Source organism: Alternaria metachromatica (assembly GCF_023757995.1).
Source record: "Alternaria metachromatica strain BMP 0045 chromosome Unknown scaffold_4, whole genome shotgun sequence".
Classification (NCBI taxonomy): domain Eukaryota; kingdom Fungi; phylum Ascomycota; class Dothideomycetes; order Pleosporales; family Pleosporaceae; genus Alternaria; species Alternaria metachromatica.
The window spans coordinates 767,724-785,852 of record NW_026055495.1 but is presented as its reverse complement, the minus strand read 5'-3'; the positions used below and the strand labels follow the sequence as shown (position 1 = coordinate 785,852).

The 18,129-nt window shown below is 54.0% G+C and overlaps 5 protein-coding genes across 5 annotated transcripts; 2 read left to right on the top strand and 3 right to left on the bottom strand.

Annotated features, from left to right (window-relative positions):
* Window positions 1-3,461: 3,461 nt before the first annotated feature.
* Window positions 3,462-6,800, top strand: J4E83_002623 (uncharacterized protein; the record flags this gene model as incomplete). Its single annotated transcript, XM_049329567.1, has 3 exons — window positions 3,462-3,720; window positions 3,999-4,142; window positions 4,192-6,800. The coding sequence occupies 3 exons, from the start codon at window positions 3,462-3,464 to the stop codon at window positions 6,798-6,800; spliced, it is 3,012 nt and encodes a 1,003-aa protein (XP_049191246.1).
* Window positions 6,801-11,744: 4,944 nt separating this feature from the next.
* Window positions 11,745-13,368, bottom strand: J4E83_002622 (uncharacterized protein; the record flags this gene model as incomplete). Its single annotated transcript, XM_049329566.1, has 4 exons — window positions 11,745-12,022; window positions 12,072-12,662; window positions 12,716-12,971; window positions 13,030-13,368. 4 exons carry the CDS (start codon window positions 13,366-13,368, stop codon window positions 11,745-11,747), a joined length of 1,464 nt encoding a protein of 487 aa, XP_049191245.1.
* A 761-nt stretch (window positions 13,369-14,129) lies between these two features.
* J4E83_002621 (actin) lies at window positions 14,130-15,679 on the bottom strand (the record flags this gene model as incomplete). The annotated part of the gene is made up of 6 exons (XM_049329565.1): window positions 14,130-14,360; window positions 14,408-15,179; window positions 15,233-15,263; window positions 15,341-15,396; window positions 15,544-15,574; window positions 15,673-15,679. The coding sequence occupies 6 exons, from the start codon at window positions 15,677-15,679 to the stop codon at window positions 14,130-14,132; spliced, it is 1,128 nt and encodes a 375-aa protein (XP_049191244.1).
* A 1,022-nt stretch (window positions 15,680-16,701) lies between these two features.
* Window positions 16,702-17,387, top strand: FES1_1 (hsp70 nucleotide exchange factor fes1; the record flags this gene model as incomplete). The annotated part of the gene is made up of 2 exons (XM_049329564.1): window positions 16,702-17,100; window positions 17,154-17,387. 2 exons carry the CDS (start codon window positions 16,702-16,704, stop codon window positions 17,385-17,387), a joined length of 633 nt encoding a protein of 210 aa, XP_049191243.1.
* Window positions 17,388-17,586: 199 nt separating this feature from the next.
* On the bottom strand, window positions 17,587-18,120 carry J4E83_002619 (uncharacterized protein; the record flags this gene model as incomplete). The annotated part of the gene is made up of 2 exons (XM_049329563.1): window positions 17,587-17,898; window positions 17,950-18,120. 2 exons carry the CDS (start codon window positions 18,118-18,120, stop codon window positions 17,587-17,589), a joined length of 483 nt encoding a protein of 160 aa, XP_049191242.1.
* Window positions 18,121-18,129: the final 9 nt, after the last annotated feature.

Here is an 18,129-nt window from a genome sequence, read left to right as displayed (position 1 = left end):
GTGATTGACACATGGTCTTGTCCCAGAAGCCACATTCATGGCAGAGCCAAGTCGAAACCCCCATATTTCCATGCAATCCTTTACTGAAGTCAGCAAGTACCCAATAGTCTGATGTTAAGCCAAGTTCGTCAGTGACAACACAGCATCCTACAGTGAAGGATTATAGACTTGGCGCGAATGAAATCTAACGCACGCAAGAATATAAAGGGATATGAAGTAGAGTAGCGCAAAGTAACACATGATGTAGTCCAATTAAGAAAAGTAACAAGACAAAGTGGCCAAGAGGTTGCACAGACAGGAGATGTATGCTGTGTGGTACACGGTCTCCGCCGAGGCTGGTGTGTCCGCACAGAGCTACTTGGCAGCGGAGGACAAAGACATGTAATCTGCTGACACACTGTTGGGAGAGGAGAAGGAACACATGTACTACTGAACGCTTGGCTTCCCCACGGAGGTGGAGTGTGTATACTCTGGGGTAACTGCACTGCTAGTCACGGAAATCTGCTGGTGATGGCTCGCGCTAACACCAAGACGACGTCGAGGTGGCCACTATAATGAATTGTGAAGGATGATAGCCGGAATGAACGGTCGTATGTGTTCATCAAGAACGATATTGAGGTTGAGCTGCATCACATCGTGGAAAACCAATGTGGACGTCCGCGGCTCGGATAGTCCCGCGAGGGAAGCCAAGGCAATGTCAGAAATGCCGCACCCAAGTGCAACACTTGGAGAAGCTGGGCATACTTTGTCTAAAGTAAGGTGCGGATGGTGAACGATAATGACCCGGGCATGAAGGAATGAAGGAACATGCCCAGGCGGAGAAGAAGGAGAGGCGCACGGCGGACACATTGGATCGTCGGGGGTGTGTGTTCCCAGTGCCAAGGGCGATCTACACAGATCCGTTGCTGACGCAAAATTGATCTGCTACTTGGCGGGCCATCAAACCCATCTGGGGGTGCAACGAGCATAGATTACTTGTGCGCTTGCCCAGACGGGAGAACATGTTATGGCCTCGTGACGATGGTGAAGTACTGTAGGCTCTTGGTATGTGATACAGGACCGGTCACGGAAACTCTCTCCACCAGGGGACCGACGCACCGGAGCCAAAGCGACACTTGAACTGGTCGCGCATCAAGGTCTCGCAGAGCTGGCGCCAGTCGAGCGATAGTTCCTGGGCGGTAACATCGATGGCTGGTGAAGGCAGGCGGACGCTCTTTAATTGGTCATCAAAAAGCACAAAGTGGGCTTGCTTGAGCAAACGGTTGCGTTCGGCGTCTGCGACAGCGCCGGGATGGAAGAAAACCTGAGTGAGGCGGCTCGTCAGGTCTACCGTCCCTGCATATGGCTGGCGCAAGGATGGCGTGTCGTTCACAGTTGCCGGTGAAGATAGTTTCAGAACAAGTCTGGCCTTGGAGCTAGCGGGGACAAAAGACGAGGGCTGGAAGCGAAACGACGGCAACTGCACGCGGAAGGTGTGATATGGGGGTTGTGTATCACAGCGAAGATCAGGAGGACTGGCATGGTGAGTGAAAGTTTCCCGAGCAGCGCAGGGTGAAACGCGGCTTACAGCAAGTTCCATAGCGTCTGTCCAGCGAAGCGAAGACTGCAGGTACGCGAGACGATGCGCGCGAAGACATCTTGCGCGACATGAGCCAGAAAGGGAGATATCTGGCGCAGCACGAACCAGGCGAAACAGTGATCGTCTATATACATGATGATAATGTGCCATATCTCGACCGGTAAGTCTTCAGGCGACATGACACGCACATGGCGTTGCAATGCGCGTGACGGTCGCGGACCGACAGCGGTATTGGCGGTGGGGGTTGGCGATTCAGGGCTCGGGGCAGGCATGGAGAGGTTGGTGTCGGCAGCGGCGACGGAGGGTGATATTTGTGGGTGCGATGATTATTCCCGCACTCGTTCTGGAGGCTGAGGCAATGCGGTGAGGCTCACTGGTGTACCGGCGAAGCATCGGCAGTCGCGCAGCCAAGGGAGGCGAGAGCGAGCCACAGGCAGGACGTCACGTGGCGCGCCGACGCGGCTTCCTCGTTGGGAAGGCCTTCCTCGGTCTGGAAAGAACTGGGGCGCGTTGGCGCATCCATGCCTGCAGCCTCACGACAGCCAAGTCATCTCGGTCGCGATCCAAATTCAACAGACAGGACCCTGCGCAACGTCGTGTGTGCGTAGCATCGCAACGGCGCCATGGGACGTGTGGAGTCGCAGATAGCATGTATTGTATGACCACAACATGGGGTGTAATTGGGAGCCGTTGGCCAGGCGACGCTGGGCGGCTGGGGGCCTCTGATTCGGCCGATATGGTCGGGTGGCAGACAGCTAAGGCTGCTTCGAGGCAGGCCCCGACACGCCCCTTAGCTGCTTGGCACGTGCTTAATCATGGAGTGCGGTCCTTTGTGCAGAAGCGGCGGCGGTCGATTACGCGGGGGGCAGAAAACAATTGCTTCATCTGGGCATGCTGGTCGCGCGCGCTGCATGGGGGGAGTCGGATATTATGGCGCGGCGGCTGCAGTTGAGGGAGTTGGGATAAGTGGCATATCTTGGTTCGTGGGTCTGGAAGGCCGCTAGAAGAAAATTGTGCAAATGCGAAAGTCGGAAAGTCGCGCAGGCAGCGTGGGGAGGCATCTGGATACGCGGCTCTCTCGTACGGGGGGAAAATGCCTCGTACTCTGGCTGAGATCGCGCCAAGCACTCAAGCTTTCCTGCGTGTGAGTGCTGAAGCTTGGTGCGTCCGGAGTGAGCAAGGTGCGTGGAGGAGCTGTTTGCCGGTCGCTCTTGCCAAACGTCATGGGAGCTGATCCCTGCAGCGCTGCACGCTTGTCGCGGACTGTCGCGCTATCTCCAGCTTAATCTCTGCTGCCGCTGGTGGAGAAGCAATGAACCGCGCTGCGAATCGCGACGCCGGCTGCTGACATCCCAATTGCTGTCGGCTGGTGCCCGTCGAGGTACCAGAGTCTGCGCACACAGCAACCGCAGTCGCAGCCGTACAGCAGCGTAGTAAGCACTCCGTCATCAGCGCATCACGCTCGGCCGGGCGCTGCGACGGCCAATCTCTGCGCCATGTCGCGCGCCGATGATGTAGCGGCTGGCGCACGGGCCGCTCACAACAAATTCACCCCCGGGACTCTCGGCTCGAGCTAAGCTCCATCCGCTGTTAGCTTTATGACAATCATAAATCCCTCATAGCGGCCAAAGGTCGGTCCTTGCTGAGTTTTTCCCTGGGTTGATACGTGGGTGAGTTTCTGCCGCGCTACTTAACCAGAGCCTCTCCCGCACCCTCTGCACTTTCTTCACAGAGAAGGCCCTGCTTGCAGTTACCCATTTGCACAGCACATTCGACCTGACACTCAACCTCACCGTCAAGTCGCCTCGGAAAGCCTTCTCTGTGCCTAGAGTTACCGGATATAATAATACATACGAGCAACAGCATTCCTTAATTCGACAAGATGGCGCCCAACGACGATGTTGAGCGCCCCCGCGCCTCCAGCGCCGCTGAGCGGCAAAAGTCCATCGTCTCCATGACCGAGTTCGAGGGCATGGACGAGTACACGGCGCTCCAGAAGTACATCCTCTTCTACCGCGACACCCGAACCAACCCGCACGCCGAGCAGACCCAGAAGAAGAAGGCCTGGTGGCAGTTCTGGAAGTCGGGTTCTCCCACCGCCGCCACTCCCATCCAGGACGCCGGCGCTGTCCCTGACGACTGTAAGTTTTACCAATCTCTCCCTCACAGCATCCGTTTGCAGCAATGCGCCGCGGCGCGTCACCTGCCTCGCCAATTCATCCTTTGTTGAGCTCGAGGGCCGACATCTGGTGGCTGGCGCGGGCCTGGTCCGCGCTCAAGCTGCTCCCTGCTAGCGACGCGATAGCGGCCTCCTCGGTGGAGCCAATCATGCAGACCGGCTCCACCAAACTACCCGCTTCTGCAGCATGCGAGATGAGCAACACGATGAGGAAACAAATTTGCTAACATCGCATCGCAGACCTCAACACTGAGCTCCGCACTGGTTTGACATCCGCCGATGTCGAGCAGCGTCGCAAGCGTTATGGCTTCAACGAAATCTCGTCCGAGAAGACCAACCTTCTCAAGCAATTCATCGGTTACTTCACTGGTCCCATTCTATACGGTAAGCATCCCTGCACAATTTGGCCTAGCGCAAAACTAACGCACGATAGTCATGGAGCTCGCTGCTCTTCTCGCCGCTGGTCTTCAGGATTGGGTCGATTTCGGTGTCATCTGCGGTATCCTGTTGCTCAACGCCATCGTCGGTTGGTACCAGGAGAAGCAGGCTGCCGATGTCGTCGCTTCGCTCAAGGGTGATATCGCTATGAAGGCCACCGTCGTTCGTGACAACCAGCAACAGACCATTCTCGCTCGCGAGCTTGTTCCCGGTGACATCGTCGTTATTGAGGAGGGCCAGTCCGTCCCCGGTGACGCCCGTCTCATCTGCGGCTACGACCACCCTGAGGACTTCGACTTGTACATGAAGCTCAAGGCTGAGGACAAGTTCCACGACGCTGACCCCGAGGACGAGAAGGATGACGAAGTCGATGAGGAGAAGTTCGACGAGGAGAACCCTATCACCCAGGGCCACCCTCTCGTTGCTTGCGATCAATCGTCCATCACCGGAGAGTCTCTCGCTGTCGACAAGTACATGGGAGAGGTCGCCTACTACACCACTGGTTGCAAGCGCGGCAAGGCCTACGGTATCGTCATCACCACTGCCAAGCACTCTTTCGTCGGTCGCACTGCTACCCTCGTTCAGGGCGCTCAGGACCAGGGTCACTTCAAGGCTATCATGAACTCCATCGGAACGGCGCTTCTCGTCCTCGTCATGTTCTTCATCCTGCTCGCCTGGATTGGTGGTTTCTTCCGTCACATTCCCATTGCTAAGGCCCGCGAGGGAACCGACAAGTCCGTCACCCTTCTCCACTACGCTCTCATCATGTTCATCGTCGGTGTCCCCGTCGGTCTTCCCGTCGTCACCACCACCACCCTCGCTGTCGGTGCTGCCTACCTCGCTGAGCAGAAGGCTATCGTCCAGAAGCTCACTGCCATCGAGTCGCTTGCCGGTGTCGATGTTCTCTGCTCTGACAAGACCGGTACTCTCACCGCTAACCAGCTCTCTCTCCGTGAGCCTTACGTTGCTGAGGGCCAGGACGTCAACTGGATGATGGCTGTCGCTGCTCTTGCCTCTTCCCACAACCTGAAGTCGCTCGACCCCATTGACAAGGTTACCATTCTTACCATCCGCCGCTACCCCAAGGCCCGCGAGATCCTCAACATGGGCTGGAAGACTGAGAAGTTCACTCCCTTCGACCCCGTCTCCAAGCGTATCACTGCTGTCTGCCACATGGGCGGCGATAAGTACGTCTGCGCCAAGGGTGCCCCCAAGGCCATTGTCAACCTTGCCAACTGCGACGAGGTCACCGCTACCCTCTACAAGGAGAAGGCCGCTGAGTTCGCTCGCCGTGGTTTCCGATCTCTCGGTGTCGCTTACCAGAAGAACGACGGTGACTGGATCCTTCTCGGTCTCTTGTCCATGTTCGACCCCCCTCGTGAGGATACCGCCCAGACTATCATTGAGGCTCAGCAGCTCGGTGTTCCCGTCAAGATGTTGACTGGTGACGCTATTGCCATCGCCAAGGAGACCTGCAAGATGCTTGCTCTCGGTACCAAGGTTTACAACTCTTCCAAGCTCATCGGCGGTGGTCTCACTGGTACCACCCAGCACGACCTCGTTGAGCGCGCCGACGGTTTCGCTGAAGTCTTCCCTGAGCACAAGTACCAGGTCGTCGAGATGCTCCAACAGCGTGGTCACTTGACTGCCATGACTGGTGACGGTGTCAACGACGCTCCCTCGCTCAAGAAGTCTGACTGTGGTATTGCCGTCGAGGGTTCCACCGAGGCTGCCCAGGCTGCCGCTGATATCGTCTTCCTTGCCCCCGGTCTCTCCACCATTGTTTTGGCTATCAAGACTTCTCGCCAGATTTTCCAGCGTATGAAGGCCTACATCCAGTACCGTATCGCTCTCTGCCTGCACTTGGAAGTCTACCTCGTCACCTCCATGATCATCCTCAACGAGACCATCCGCGCTGAGCTCATCGTCTTCCTTGCCCTCTTCGCTGATTTGGCTACCGTCGCTGTCGCCTACGACAATGCCCACTCTGAGCAACGTCCCGTCGAATGGCAACTGCCCAAGATCTGGTTCATCTCCGTCATTCTCGGTCTCCTCCTCGCTCTCGGTACCTGGATCGTCCGTGGTACTCTCTTCATCCCCAGCGGAGGTATCATCCAGAACTTTGGTGCTATCCAGCCCATTCTCTTCCTCGAGGTTGCTCTTACTGAGAACTGGTTGATCTTCGTTACCCGTGGTGGCAAGACCTTCCCCTCATTCCAGCTGATTATCGCTATCCTCGGTGTCGACGCTCTCGCGACCATCTTCACCCTCTTCGGCTGGATGTCCGGTGCTCCTTACCAGACCAACCCTCCCACCATCAACAGCAGGTTCCGTGACGACGGATGGGTCGACATTGTCACCGTCGTTGTCGTCTGGGCCTACTCCATTGGTGTCACCATCATCATCGCCATTGTCTACTACATGCTTAACCGCATCGCATGGCTCGACACCCTCGGCCGCAAGGACCGCAGCCGCAAGAACCCTGCCATTGAGAACATGATTGCTGCCCTCAGCAAGCTGTCTCTCGAGCACGGCAAGGACAAGCACGGCACAACCCGCTACGTCCTTGCTCCCCGTGCTGTTGAAGAGGAGGATGACGAGTAAATTAGGGTCGCTACTCAACCATGACGCGATGTGTATTTGGATATTTGTACGGGATTGATGAACCCACCTGAAGCAAGGTTAATTTTTCATCACTGTCTTGCTAGTCTTCTCATGTATACCAAGAAGCATAATTTCATTGTCTCAAATTAATACCCCAATTGCAATCATTGCTGTGACCTTGTGCTCAACGTGATCCAAACTTTCCTGCTCTATGTTGTGTTCCTGAATTCGATCTTAAGCTTCTTGGAGTTCCCCAATTACATCCGTGCAATTAACTTCACGCGAAGTCCCACGCGTCGCTAGTACATCGGAAAGATTCACGGCTTTCCAATTGCCGCTAGTCACCCGCCTTACGTTCCGTCGACACAACACCGATAAGAACGACAGCTGGTGGTCACACAGCATGCATACCCAAGTCAAGCCACTTACGACTTCTGCGCGGAGCAAACCATAACAGCACGCGGGGTAGATAGCTCGTGGTAGCTCACCCTCTCTGCCAGTTCCCAAGCGGGGTAAAGCGACAGCTGCACGCCATCGCCTCCCTCTACTAATGCACCAACCAACGGCTGGGCAAGCCCATGCAAGCTATCGCGAACATGACATACTTTGTGCAGCAGCTCGCGCAAGGCATGTAATGCTTAGGCGAACGTGACACACATGCACGGTGAAGCAATTGATTACTTAGAATGACATTGGCTATCTTTCTCACCCACCCAATGGGGGTATCGAGGGAGACTGAGCGATCGAGACACAGTCGCTGTACTCCTTTTCCGTATCGCATCGCATCGCAATATTCCAAGCATGCCACGTAAAGCCTACTAACTAACAGTACCCCCGAAGAAACTACTTCAAAAAGAGGTTGGGCTAGATGGTGATGCGCATCTCCGGCCAACGTTTTCGTCGCGATCCAGTGGTGTATTGGTTATATTGGGTGGCCTTAATAGCGTGCCGAGCCTCCGTGACGGTTGGAACTAAACCTTTTCGCGTGCGCCTGTCTGGGCAAAGTGACATACCCGTGGACAAGCCCCCCATGCCATCGCAGCGCGTCGCATCGGATCGTTCACGACGACGATGGCTGATGCCATTGTGACGCTTGTCGCATCTTCTTCGCATCGGCAGCACAACGCGTCGCGCCTTGATCGAGTCTCCTGATCCTGAGGCGCTTTGACAATGGGGAAAAAGGCTTGCCAATTGCTTGTCACGCATTTTCTGCCCGGGCCAAGACGCGGAGTGTTTCGTCGCCCACATCTTAGCAGCCTTACTTTGCTCCTGACATGGATGCTGTTTATATTGATACACGTTTCAATAAAAACCACTCCCGCGCAGCGTTCTCCCGACGCGAACACGGAGGATGTGCAAAAAGGAAACTTGAATCGGGAACTGCGTGACTGTGCGACAGCCCCGACTCATGCTCACTTATCACGATGCATGACGTTTGATCGCCGCTTTGCGGAGTCGACGTTTTCCTCACGATACGTATCGCAAGCCGTGCACGACAGCTGTTTAGCCGCAACTTTTTGCGTCGCAGGACGCAATGTCGATCGCACGGGGTGTGTGTCCGCGGGCGGCTTTTGGACACGCTGGCTGGCTGGGCAGAGAATTGCGTGTTTCTGGCTGGGGGGTGGTTGGGTGTTGTGTGATCATCCCGCCTTCGATGTCATCACGCCGATGTTCTGGCTGCACGAGCTGCGACGGGGAAGCGCAGATAAGCGATGGCTGGGGGGCTGGGACTTGATGCAAAGCAATGCTTGCTTGCTTGTGTAGCCTTATCGTGACTGCACGTGTTTCAGCTTCCGTGGGTTGGAGGACGTCATGGCTCGGGTGGTTGTGGTGGTGCTGTCGGCGCGGGTCGATGACGCCGAGACGGGCCGTTAGAGGTGCTACTTTGCTTCTTGGGGATGACGTGGAGGGTTGCAGTGGTGTTGTACATCTTTGTGGCTCGGGAATTTGCGACAGTCTTGATGGCTTGGGTGCTGGAAGGTAGCCCTGGAGATGAGTGATGGAAAGTTACGCGTTCTCACCTCATCACGGTGGAGTGTTGATGTAGAGCAGAGCAACAAATCGCAGTCCGGTACCTCTATATAATGTTCTCAATGCAGACGTTCTCATCTCATACTAGGAAGACACTGAACGGATCTACAGCCTACTTCAAGATAAAGAGTTGCAATAAGCTGCCCCATCCTAGATGACGGGAAACTTCTACATCTCATACTCAGAAAGACTACTCTTTTGTGAAAAATTTGCGTAAATTCCAACTATTCAACTATACAGTACAGTACCAGTTCGAAGTTCCTTCCATTGCCTATCATATTGTATCATCTAACAACAGACTTTCAAGTCCAGTGCTGGGGTCTAACTCCTGCGCTGAGAGTTTTTCGTTGTTTGTAGATTCATAGCCTGTGCGCTCTGTCAAAGCCAATAGCACAATCAGCGTGCACAAACTCGCCGCTAGCCATTCTAGGGTTGGCATAGATCGTGAAGAGGGTCCATCTTTGTCCTCGAGGAATCTTGAATGACCCAGTAATAGAACACCCGGAATGACTAGTGGAAGAGTATATACTTCCCTATCTTTTCGTCGTAGTAACTTCTTTTTCCAACGTATACCGTAGATTATTACAATGGATATACTCAGTCCGATTGGTGCGTATGGGTCTATATAAGACGGACCCAACATAAGGAAAGCCAGCAATGCTATTGCTCCATAGAGAGTATGCACCAATGGGTCTTCACTGAGAAATGACTTGAATGCAGCGGTCGAAAGCGCATCCAATCCATCCGCACGATGCCTATCGACTGCTGCTATATCGATCTTCAAAGACAGTTCATCCTGGTTCGAACTACGCTTCCACGAGGCCGATGCATGGATTGTTTCTGATGTTTGAGTGGGTATGGGAACGATTCGAGAGCGCGAATTTGATGGTATCTCTTTAGACGATGCACTGGGGAAATTCTCCCACTTTGTCGAGATTTCCTTCCTTGCAATGTGGAATAGTTGGATGCGCACATTGACTTCATATCGCCTCTTGAATCCAACGTCTACTCGAACCAGAACCTTCAAATGCGGTTTGTCCTCCCAGCCGCTGCTTGTGGTGTCCGTGTATAGAGACGGAGGATGAAGAAGGACCCCATAGCTGGCAGTCTCTCGTTGGCCGGGCACTCGGATCGGCGGAAATCGTGAGCTTAGTTCGGGGCGCAGTATACTCGGATCCAAATCTCCAGGCTTGCTCAGACAATCCCAAGTCCAAGTCGATGGATTGAGATAGACGATCTTTGGTTTCCACGAGATCAATTTGGGTAGGTCGTTGACTGACAGTAAGCGGGGTGTCAAAGGGGGTGGTGTTCTGAGTATAAAGCATTCCGTCAGACGTGCATCCTCAAACTCGTCAGCCGAGACGGGATGGTGCTCGTGACCTGGCAGGAAAGCAAAGGTTTTGGCAGACCTTTCCACAGCATGCAGGGGTATGCGGACACGATACTCAGGTTGCGCGTCCGAATGACAAGCGAGAATGGCGAAATACTTTGGGCTTCGTCTGACATCGACAATCTTGTTCTGGAATAGTGGTAGGCGGATTTGGAGCCCTTTGTTGTTCAGAGTGAAGGGAGTAGCGTCATCACTTGCCAGAGATATCCCATTGCACCGTCCGAAGTCCTTAGGAAGACTGGCGAGAAGGTCACCATCTGAGGCCCTTGGCCCTCCATCCCCTGGAGGAAGAAGCCACGCGAGAAACGACTGATCCGGGTGGATTTTGAGATATTCTTCTTGTAATCTTCTAAATGCTTTGACATCTCCTTCTCCGTAAAGCAGCGGCATGTTGACATCGAGGAGACCCATAAGGCAATATGCGATATCTTCATCTACTGTCGTAGTGCGTTTTGCTGCCCAGGACACTCTTTTGGCAAAGCTTGTTCCATGAATGTCGCGAATGGAACCTGCACCACGGAGAAGAGACTTGTCAATCTTGGTTATTTTGCTGATTTCCTTTGCCAAGTTCTCTCGGGTACCGATCTCTCGCCATGCGGCGTTGTCGTCCTCTACGTAGAACACAAGGCTTTTAGGCGCAATGAGTTCTTGAAGAGTCCAGCCTCGCGTGAACCACTTGGCTTTTGCAATTTCGTCGACATCTTGAATATCTTCGAGGAAAGCGTAGCATATGTCGGCTTCCTGGTACCAGCGAAACATAGAGTTAATAGACTCCGACAACTCAGCGCTACTGCTTTTGTCGATGCAGCAGGTATCGCACCAGACGTAGTCATATCCGTCTTCCTTGGCTTGTTTGCACGATAGATCAAGTTTTCTCCACCCAGCCTTGTGTTCATCAGGCTTCGTCTCCATCTCATTGAAGGTGATCTCTTCGGGACCCCATGTGTGAGACAGGATGGCGTACGTGTATTTGCCGCTTGTGAAATCTTCGAGCTTCAGCGTTTTAAGCTTTTGCGTTTTGACATCGATGAGTCTCATGGTCGGAAGAAGTGTGAAGGGTGTGTAGAACAGGAAGCGAAGTGCTGAGATTGGGCATGAGCTACACCTAGGTAGTGTCAGCCTACGCAGTCTTGGCAGCTGCGCCCCCGTAAGCTAAATTGAGCCCCCAAACCATCGGCTGTGATCTAGATCACACAGTCAGAGTATATGTGCACATTCAGTACCCTAAGAAATCGATTGTTATCTTTGTGAAGATCTTCAGCCAGCCACCTTCGCCTATTGGAGGTCAAAGACCTTCCCAGGCTCTCGAAGAGGCAGGTGCCAATCTTGCTCTAGTCAGCTCACAGCAAGATGTCCACGGTGGGCAATGTGCTTCCACGCACGCCAGTGGACACTATCACCCATCCTATGAGCACTACCTCAATTTACAAGAGTTTTTTATATGAGTCGTCTGCTACGTCTTAATATTAGCTGGCACATTGACACGTGCAGTAGTAGGGTATCTGTCTAAACAGCACTACACATCAAGCACTACCGTTGAACAATTTCGGCTTCACGTCCCCCCTAGCCTTCGCAGGAAGCAGCTTTAACAGCCCAAACAAGCCGAATGACAGAACAAGCTGGCAAAGCCAGAAAAGCTGACCACCCAGGATATGGTACTTGACGCCGCTAGCGTAGATACTAGTTGCAAGAGCCGGGGCTACTGATCGAATACCACTCTGCGCCGCAAGTGCGACAGCGTTGAGCGTCCCGAGGGTTTCGTGTGAGGGTGATATATCGTTGAGCGCGAGCTGGACGCTGGCTGTCATGTACGTTAGCGAAGCAAGACACATGTGTCTCTGGAGACTTACTAAAGGCCATCGACACTCCGCTTGCAAGGACTAGAAGAGGTGGCCCAGTAGCCCAGAAGATGGTAGTATGCCCATGCCGGAGTAGAAAATTGTATACCGGACCGACGATGAACAGAAGTGGCCAGACTGATGCACATAGATAGAGCACATAGCCAGTGCCCACGCGCTTGTGTAGCGCAGGGAATACAATGAGTAGCCAGGCTGCCTGAGATACTCCGTTCAACGCTGTGCATGCAGCGATGAGCTCTGCGGTGAAGCCGAGGCCACCCAATTTGACGGGTGTATACTGGGCGACTGGAAATACGGCAGTGAATGTGAATGCCATCAGCATCACGTAGTTGTATACGACGAGTACTCGCATGACGCCGGGACGATTAATGAGCTCCCAGGTAGACATGGTGGATTTTGCGGCCTTCTTCTTGTCGCCATGGATGTGCAGTGTTTCTTTAACGAAAAGCATCGTTGTGATTGCTGCAGAGATAGCGAGAGCCGATACGACAAAGTTAGGAAGCGCGTAGGGATAGTCATGCCAGAACTGCAGTTTGCCAAAGGTTGATGCGAACTTATCCGCAGGGCGTTCGAGTGCACCACCTATAGATTTATACTTAGCTCATTGTTGGCTCATGTCATTGTAGAACACATACCTATCAGCGGACCGATGAAGATGCCCATATTGCTTGCGAAAGCAAAGAAACTGAATGCTCGTGCTTGAGTATGCTTGGTGCTATTCTCAGATATCATAGCTCGGACAGTGAGGACCGTTCCAGCAAAGGCACCACCCAGACATCTGAACAGTGCCATTTGCCAGAGGGTCTGGCTCATTCCAAAGAGAGTCGTGGCGACAGTCAAGCCCAACAAAGATATGACGAGAGTAGGCTTCCTCCCAAATCGATCAGAAGCCTAGATGCTATGTCAGCAAGTGTCTTTCCTCCTTTACAGCAAAACCAGTGGTACTTACCCTCCCCCAAAAGATCATCACACACATCTGCGTCGCACTAAACAAGCTCTCAATCAAGCCCGAGTAAAACCCAACATCCTCCTTATCCACGTTGCCCACCTTCTCTATCATGAAGTTGATGTAAGGGAAGATGGAGAAGAATGAGATCGGCGCCACGCATACCGTGAAGCACAGGAGAAAGATCTGAGCTTTGGGCAGTGGCTTATCCTGATCTTCTTCTTCAATGTCATCTTGCTGAGATGAAGGGTCGATCGATTGATCCTCTGTTATCGGTGTTGGATCTACTTGGGTTAAGAGAGGTGTGTTCTCATCAGCGGGTTTGCTAGATGATGTAGACATTTTGACTGGATAGAGGCCGCTCGGGCGACTTTAGATGCGGAAGTCGCGTTACCGGTGTGAGTTCGGAGGCAGTCGCCCCAGTGCGACCAGCGTCGCGGTAACAACGATAAATAATAAAATGAACGACGTAAACGCTAGGTGAGATGTTTAGGGCTGGCTTATATGAGTGTTTGAGTCATATCATGCTGTGTCACCCGTGAGATGGAAGGTTGCGAGTAAGCATTTTGCAGAGGAACGCGTCGCTTCGTGCCTTCCCGCGGAGGACACACTTCCGCGCTAGCAGGGATGTCAAACCACTCGTCCCAGTTCTACACGTTGTTACTTTGTTCAACAGGCAGGCACGTTTGCGACGCGTCGCGCGTGTTTGACTGTCGTACGTGCACGTGAATACGTGCCAGGTCGAGGTTTTGAGGTACACATAAGCTTGCAGCTGCAAATTGCGTTGTCACATCATCACTGATCACGCAGAGACAGCCAAAGATCGTAAGGGATATGAAAGTGTCCATAGGCTCTAAGCTACAATCTTAAGATCCTACACCCCCATGTGAGCTCAAGCTCCTCCATAACTCAAACACCCAACCATTGGCCCGCTGTGCTATTTTGTGGACAATCGACATGTGTAAAACCCCGGGATAACAAGGCACCAATACAAGGATGCCCCCGCTACTAGGCTTGTCATGATCTCGAGAACCGTACGCAAGAACACGCTTGGAAGAAAACCGTCAGTCGATGAATCGCGTAGACGCATGACTTCCAGTACCTTAGAAGCACTTGCGGTGGACGATGGAGGGACCGCTCTCGTCGTACTCCTGCTTTGAGATCCACATCTGCTGGAAGGTGGAGAGCGAGGCAAGAATGGAACCACCGATCCAGACGGAGTACTTGCGCTCCGGGGGAGCGATGATCTTGACCTTCATCGAGGATGGGGCGAGGGCGGTGATTTCCTTCTGCATACGGTCGGAGATACCGGGGTACATGGTGGTTCCACCAGACTGGCTGCTGTTAGCGGTGTTTTGCAAGATTATAGCGTTCAACGTACCATGACAATGTTGCCGTACAGGTCTTTCCTGACGTCGACATCGCACTTCATGATGGAGTTGAAAGTGGTGACGTGGATACCACCGCTCTCAAGACCCAAGACGGAAGGCTGGAAGAGAGCCTCAGGAGCACGGAAACGCTCGTTGCCGATGGTGATGACTTGACCGTCGGGAAGCTCGTAGGACTTCTCCAAGCTGGAGGACTGGCTGGCAGTCTGGATCTCCTGCTCGAAGTCGAGAGCGACGTAGCAGAGCTTCTCCTTGATGTCACGGACGATTTCTCGCTCGGCAGTGGTGGAGAAGGTGTAACCGCGCTCAGCCAAGATCTTCATGAGGTAGTCAGTCAGATCACGACCAGCCATGTCGACACGGGAGATGGCGTGGGGAAGAGCGAAACCCTCGTAGATGGGGACAACGTGAGTGACACCGTCACCGGAGTCGAGCACGATACCGGTGGTACGTCCGGAGGCGTACAGGGACAGGACGGCCTGGATGGAGACGTAGAAGGCGGGAGCGTTGAAGGTCTCGAAGACAATCTGTGTCATCTTCTCACGGTTGGACTTGGGGTTGATGGGAGCCTCGGTGAGCAGGACGGGGTGCTCCTCGGGGGCAACACGCAGCTCGTTGTAGAAAGTGTGATGCCAGATCTTCTCCATGTCGTCCCAGTTGGTAACGACACCGTGCTCAATGGGGTATCGCAGGGTCAGGATACCACGCTTCGACTGTGCCTCATCACCGACGTAGGAGTCCTTCTGGCCCATACCAATCATGATACTGTTTGTTGTTAGACGGCGGAGTGCGTGGGGGCTACGGGGGGTTCATCGTACCCATGGTGACGCGGTCGGCCAACGATGGAAGCTGCAAAGCTGTCAGAAGTGCTCTCGAGATGGCGTTCGATCCCGCCGCAGCTGGGAGGCGGAAATGGAGGTACTTACGGAAGACTGCTCGGGGCGCATCGTCACCGGCGAAACCGGCCTTGCACATACCCGAACTGGGGATTGTCAGCTCAAGCTCATTTCATCTCCGAACATGGCGCGCTGTCGTGGAGGACGTCGTCGCGGCTCAGATAAGGCTCAGGCGCGGACAGCCCCTCCACGGCAGGGATGGCGGTGTTGGGCTTCGGGGGGTGCCAACTCACCCATTGTCGATGACGAGGGCTGCGACTTCCTCTGTAGTGGGCAATCGAGGTTAGCAGAGCTCATTGAGATAGAGGGCATGGTGGACGGCGATGGTCAGGACACGGGGCGGTCGGGGTGGAGCTGCTTACCCTCCATGTTGATTGATTAGGGTGAGATTAGAGTAGACGTGGAGTTGTAGATGGGTGTCGATGTAAGAGCGCTGGAGCAATTGAGCGTCAGTGGGAAGGCTCAGAGATGCAGCTAGCGGTGAAAAAGTAAAAAGGGTACGGAGGTGTTCGGGGAGCTTACAAGTTTGGCGGCGGTGTTGAGGTTGAGGTTCTTGTGCGCAGAGGCAAGAACTGGGTGTGCTAAATAAGCGGGTCGGCCTTGCCCAGATTTAGCGGGGTGGCAGGAGCGCAGGCGCGAAGGAGGCTTTGCACGAACGGGCGGCTCCTAAAGGGGATTGTGTATAATTTCAGCGTTGGCGATCTGGCTTCACGACGATAACAGCATTGGGCATCTTATACGTGCTGCCCAAAGGGTGCAGCCTAGAATGGACTCTATCTATCCCGGTGGTACGTACTGGGAGAGTACGCAAGCTCCCCGCCACAGCATCGAGGAAGCTGCTGTCGGCGCACGTCAACTCTACCAGACCGCCAGGCAGCGGTGTTTGATCCTTGGCGTATAGCAATCATCGACACTCCACTAGCACCTACGTGTTCTCGCCGGTGCGCTGTGAATGCACAAGTCAGCGTCGAGCACAAGTCAGTCCCCCAGCCATCCGCGGCTTCGCTCACCGCCAACTCGCCATCCCCGCCCATTCCGAATACGATGGTCACGTGTGCGGAGGGGCAGCAGCAGTGCACCTAGCCAAACGAGCATTCGCAGCAACAATGCCATCCTCGATGCCAACATGTCGTGATTATGTCATTGGAAGCCGACATCGACTAGCTTTTGAACCGCACCATGTTTGTCGTGTTTGTACGTTTTCCGCCATGTGGTTGATGGCGTTGACAGCTGTGTTGGGCACGATCTCCCATGGAAGGTCCGCGAAGCTGCTGGTCCCCTCGCGAGCGTCGGCGTCATAAGGCCCGCCAAAATTATTCAATTGTTACGCACCCCGCGATCTCACACACCCTCCACACAACACACCAAACATCACGCACCTATCCAACACCATGAACGACCCAGGACTAAACAACCTCCTCAAATGGGGCATCCAGAACTCCGAGGCCTCGCGCAATGATGCCGCTGCCGCCAACCAACCGCCGCCTCAAATCGACGCCACGGCGCTGCAACAACTCATGACGGGAATGTCAGGACCCTCGGATGCGCAATTGATGCAGGAGAGCATGCAGGTCATTCAGAACGAAGAGGCCGAATTGGAGCATCGAACGACCGCTTTCGACAACTTTGAGCAGCTCATCGAGAACCTCGACAATGCAAACAACATCGAGAGTCTGGGACTATGGGTGCCTCTTGTCGAACAGTTGGAGAACAAGGAGTCTGAACTCCGGTATTACGCTGCATGGTGCTGCGGCACTGCCGTGCAGAACAACATCCGGACACAAGAACGGGTAAGCATTCCCAGATGTCGCGCACACTTACGAAACATACTAACGATCCCCAGCTTCTCGTCGTCGGCGCTATTCCCACCCTCGTCCGCATGGCCACCTCAGACACCGAGAAGAAGGTCCGCAAGAAGGCAGTTTTCGCCCTGTCGTCTTCCGTCCGCAACTTCCAGGCTGCGCTCGATGCCGCCGTAGAGCATGTGCCCGCCGAGTTCAAGCCGCAACAAAAGCTGGATGCGAACGACATGGAGTCGGTCGATGTTTTGATCAACAAGCTCCGTGAGAGCGTATAACGGATTCGGTTCTGGATTGCATTGGGTCGGCGTTACGGTACTTGACTGGTCAGCATGGGACGGCGCATAGAGTGACAAAAGTTGACCTTGGAGGACGGATGGATGACATACCCAAGACTCGATGGAGTAACGTTCGGGCACAGACTCCCACGGTTATCACGTCGAGTATTGCATAGATTAAAGCAATACAAATTCGATCTCATATGACTCCCAGCACAAGTCCAACCAGCTCACTGAATGCTTCTCTTCCAACCATGCTTTTGTCCAGTCCCATACCCAGTACGACCATCCTGGTTTCCCTGTCGTCGCGTTGCTTGATGGCACTGGCAATCTGTGTCGCGAGTGTTGAGCCCAGAGTGTCGAGCTCTGCCATGGTACCGCCGAGTATAGTTGTAGCCGTGAGATGGTGCATGGGAAGGAGGTCCGAGTTGGGGTCTTCTTCGTCGCGTTCGAGGTAGGCATTCGAGGTCATGGAGGCATCGGTCGCGGAGATATCAAGCGGTACATGTACCTAACGGGTGTTAGCAAAAGACACTACAGACAAACAGATATATCTACACACCCAGTGCGCTAGCCGTCCATTCTGTGTCACTGTAATGAGAATCTTGTCCGCAAAGTTGACCGTCGTTGCTGTAGTTTCTATACTCTTGATCGCCGCAGTGGCCGTACTGGTACGCGCTGGGTATGGGGCGGGCGTCACGACGTAGTCGTCTGAAGTTGTGGGTGCTGCCATGGTGTTGTC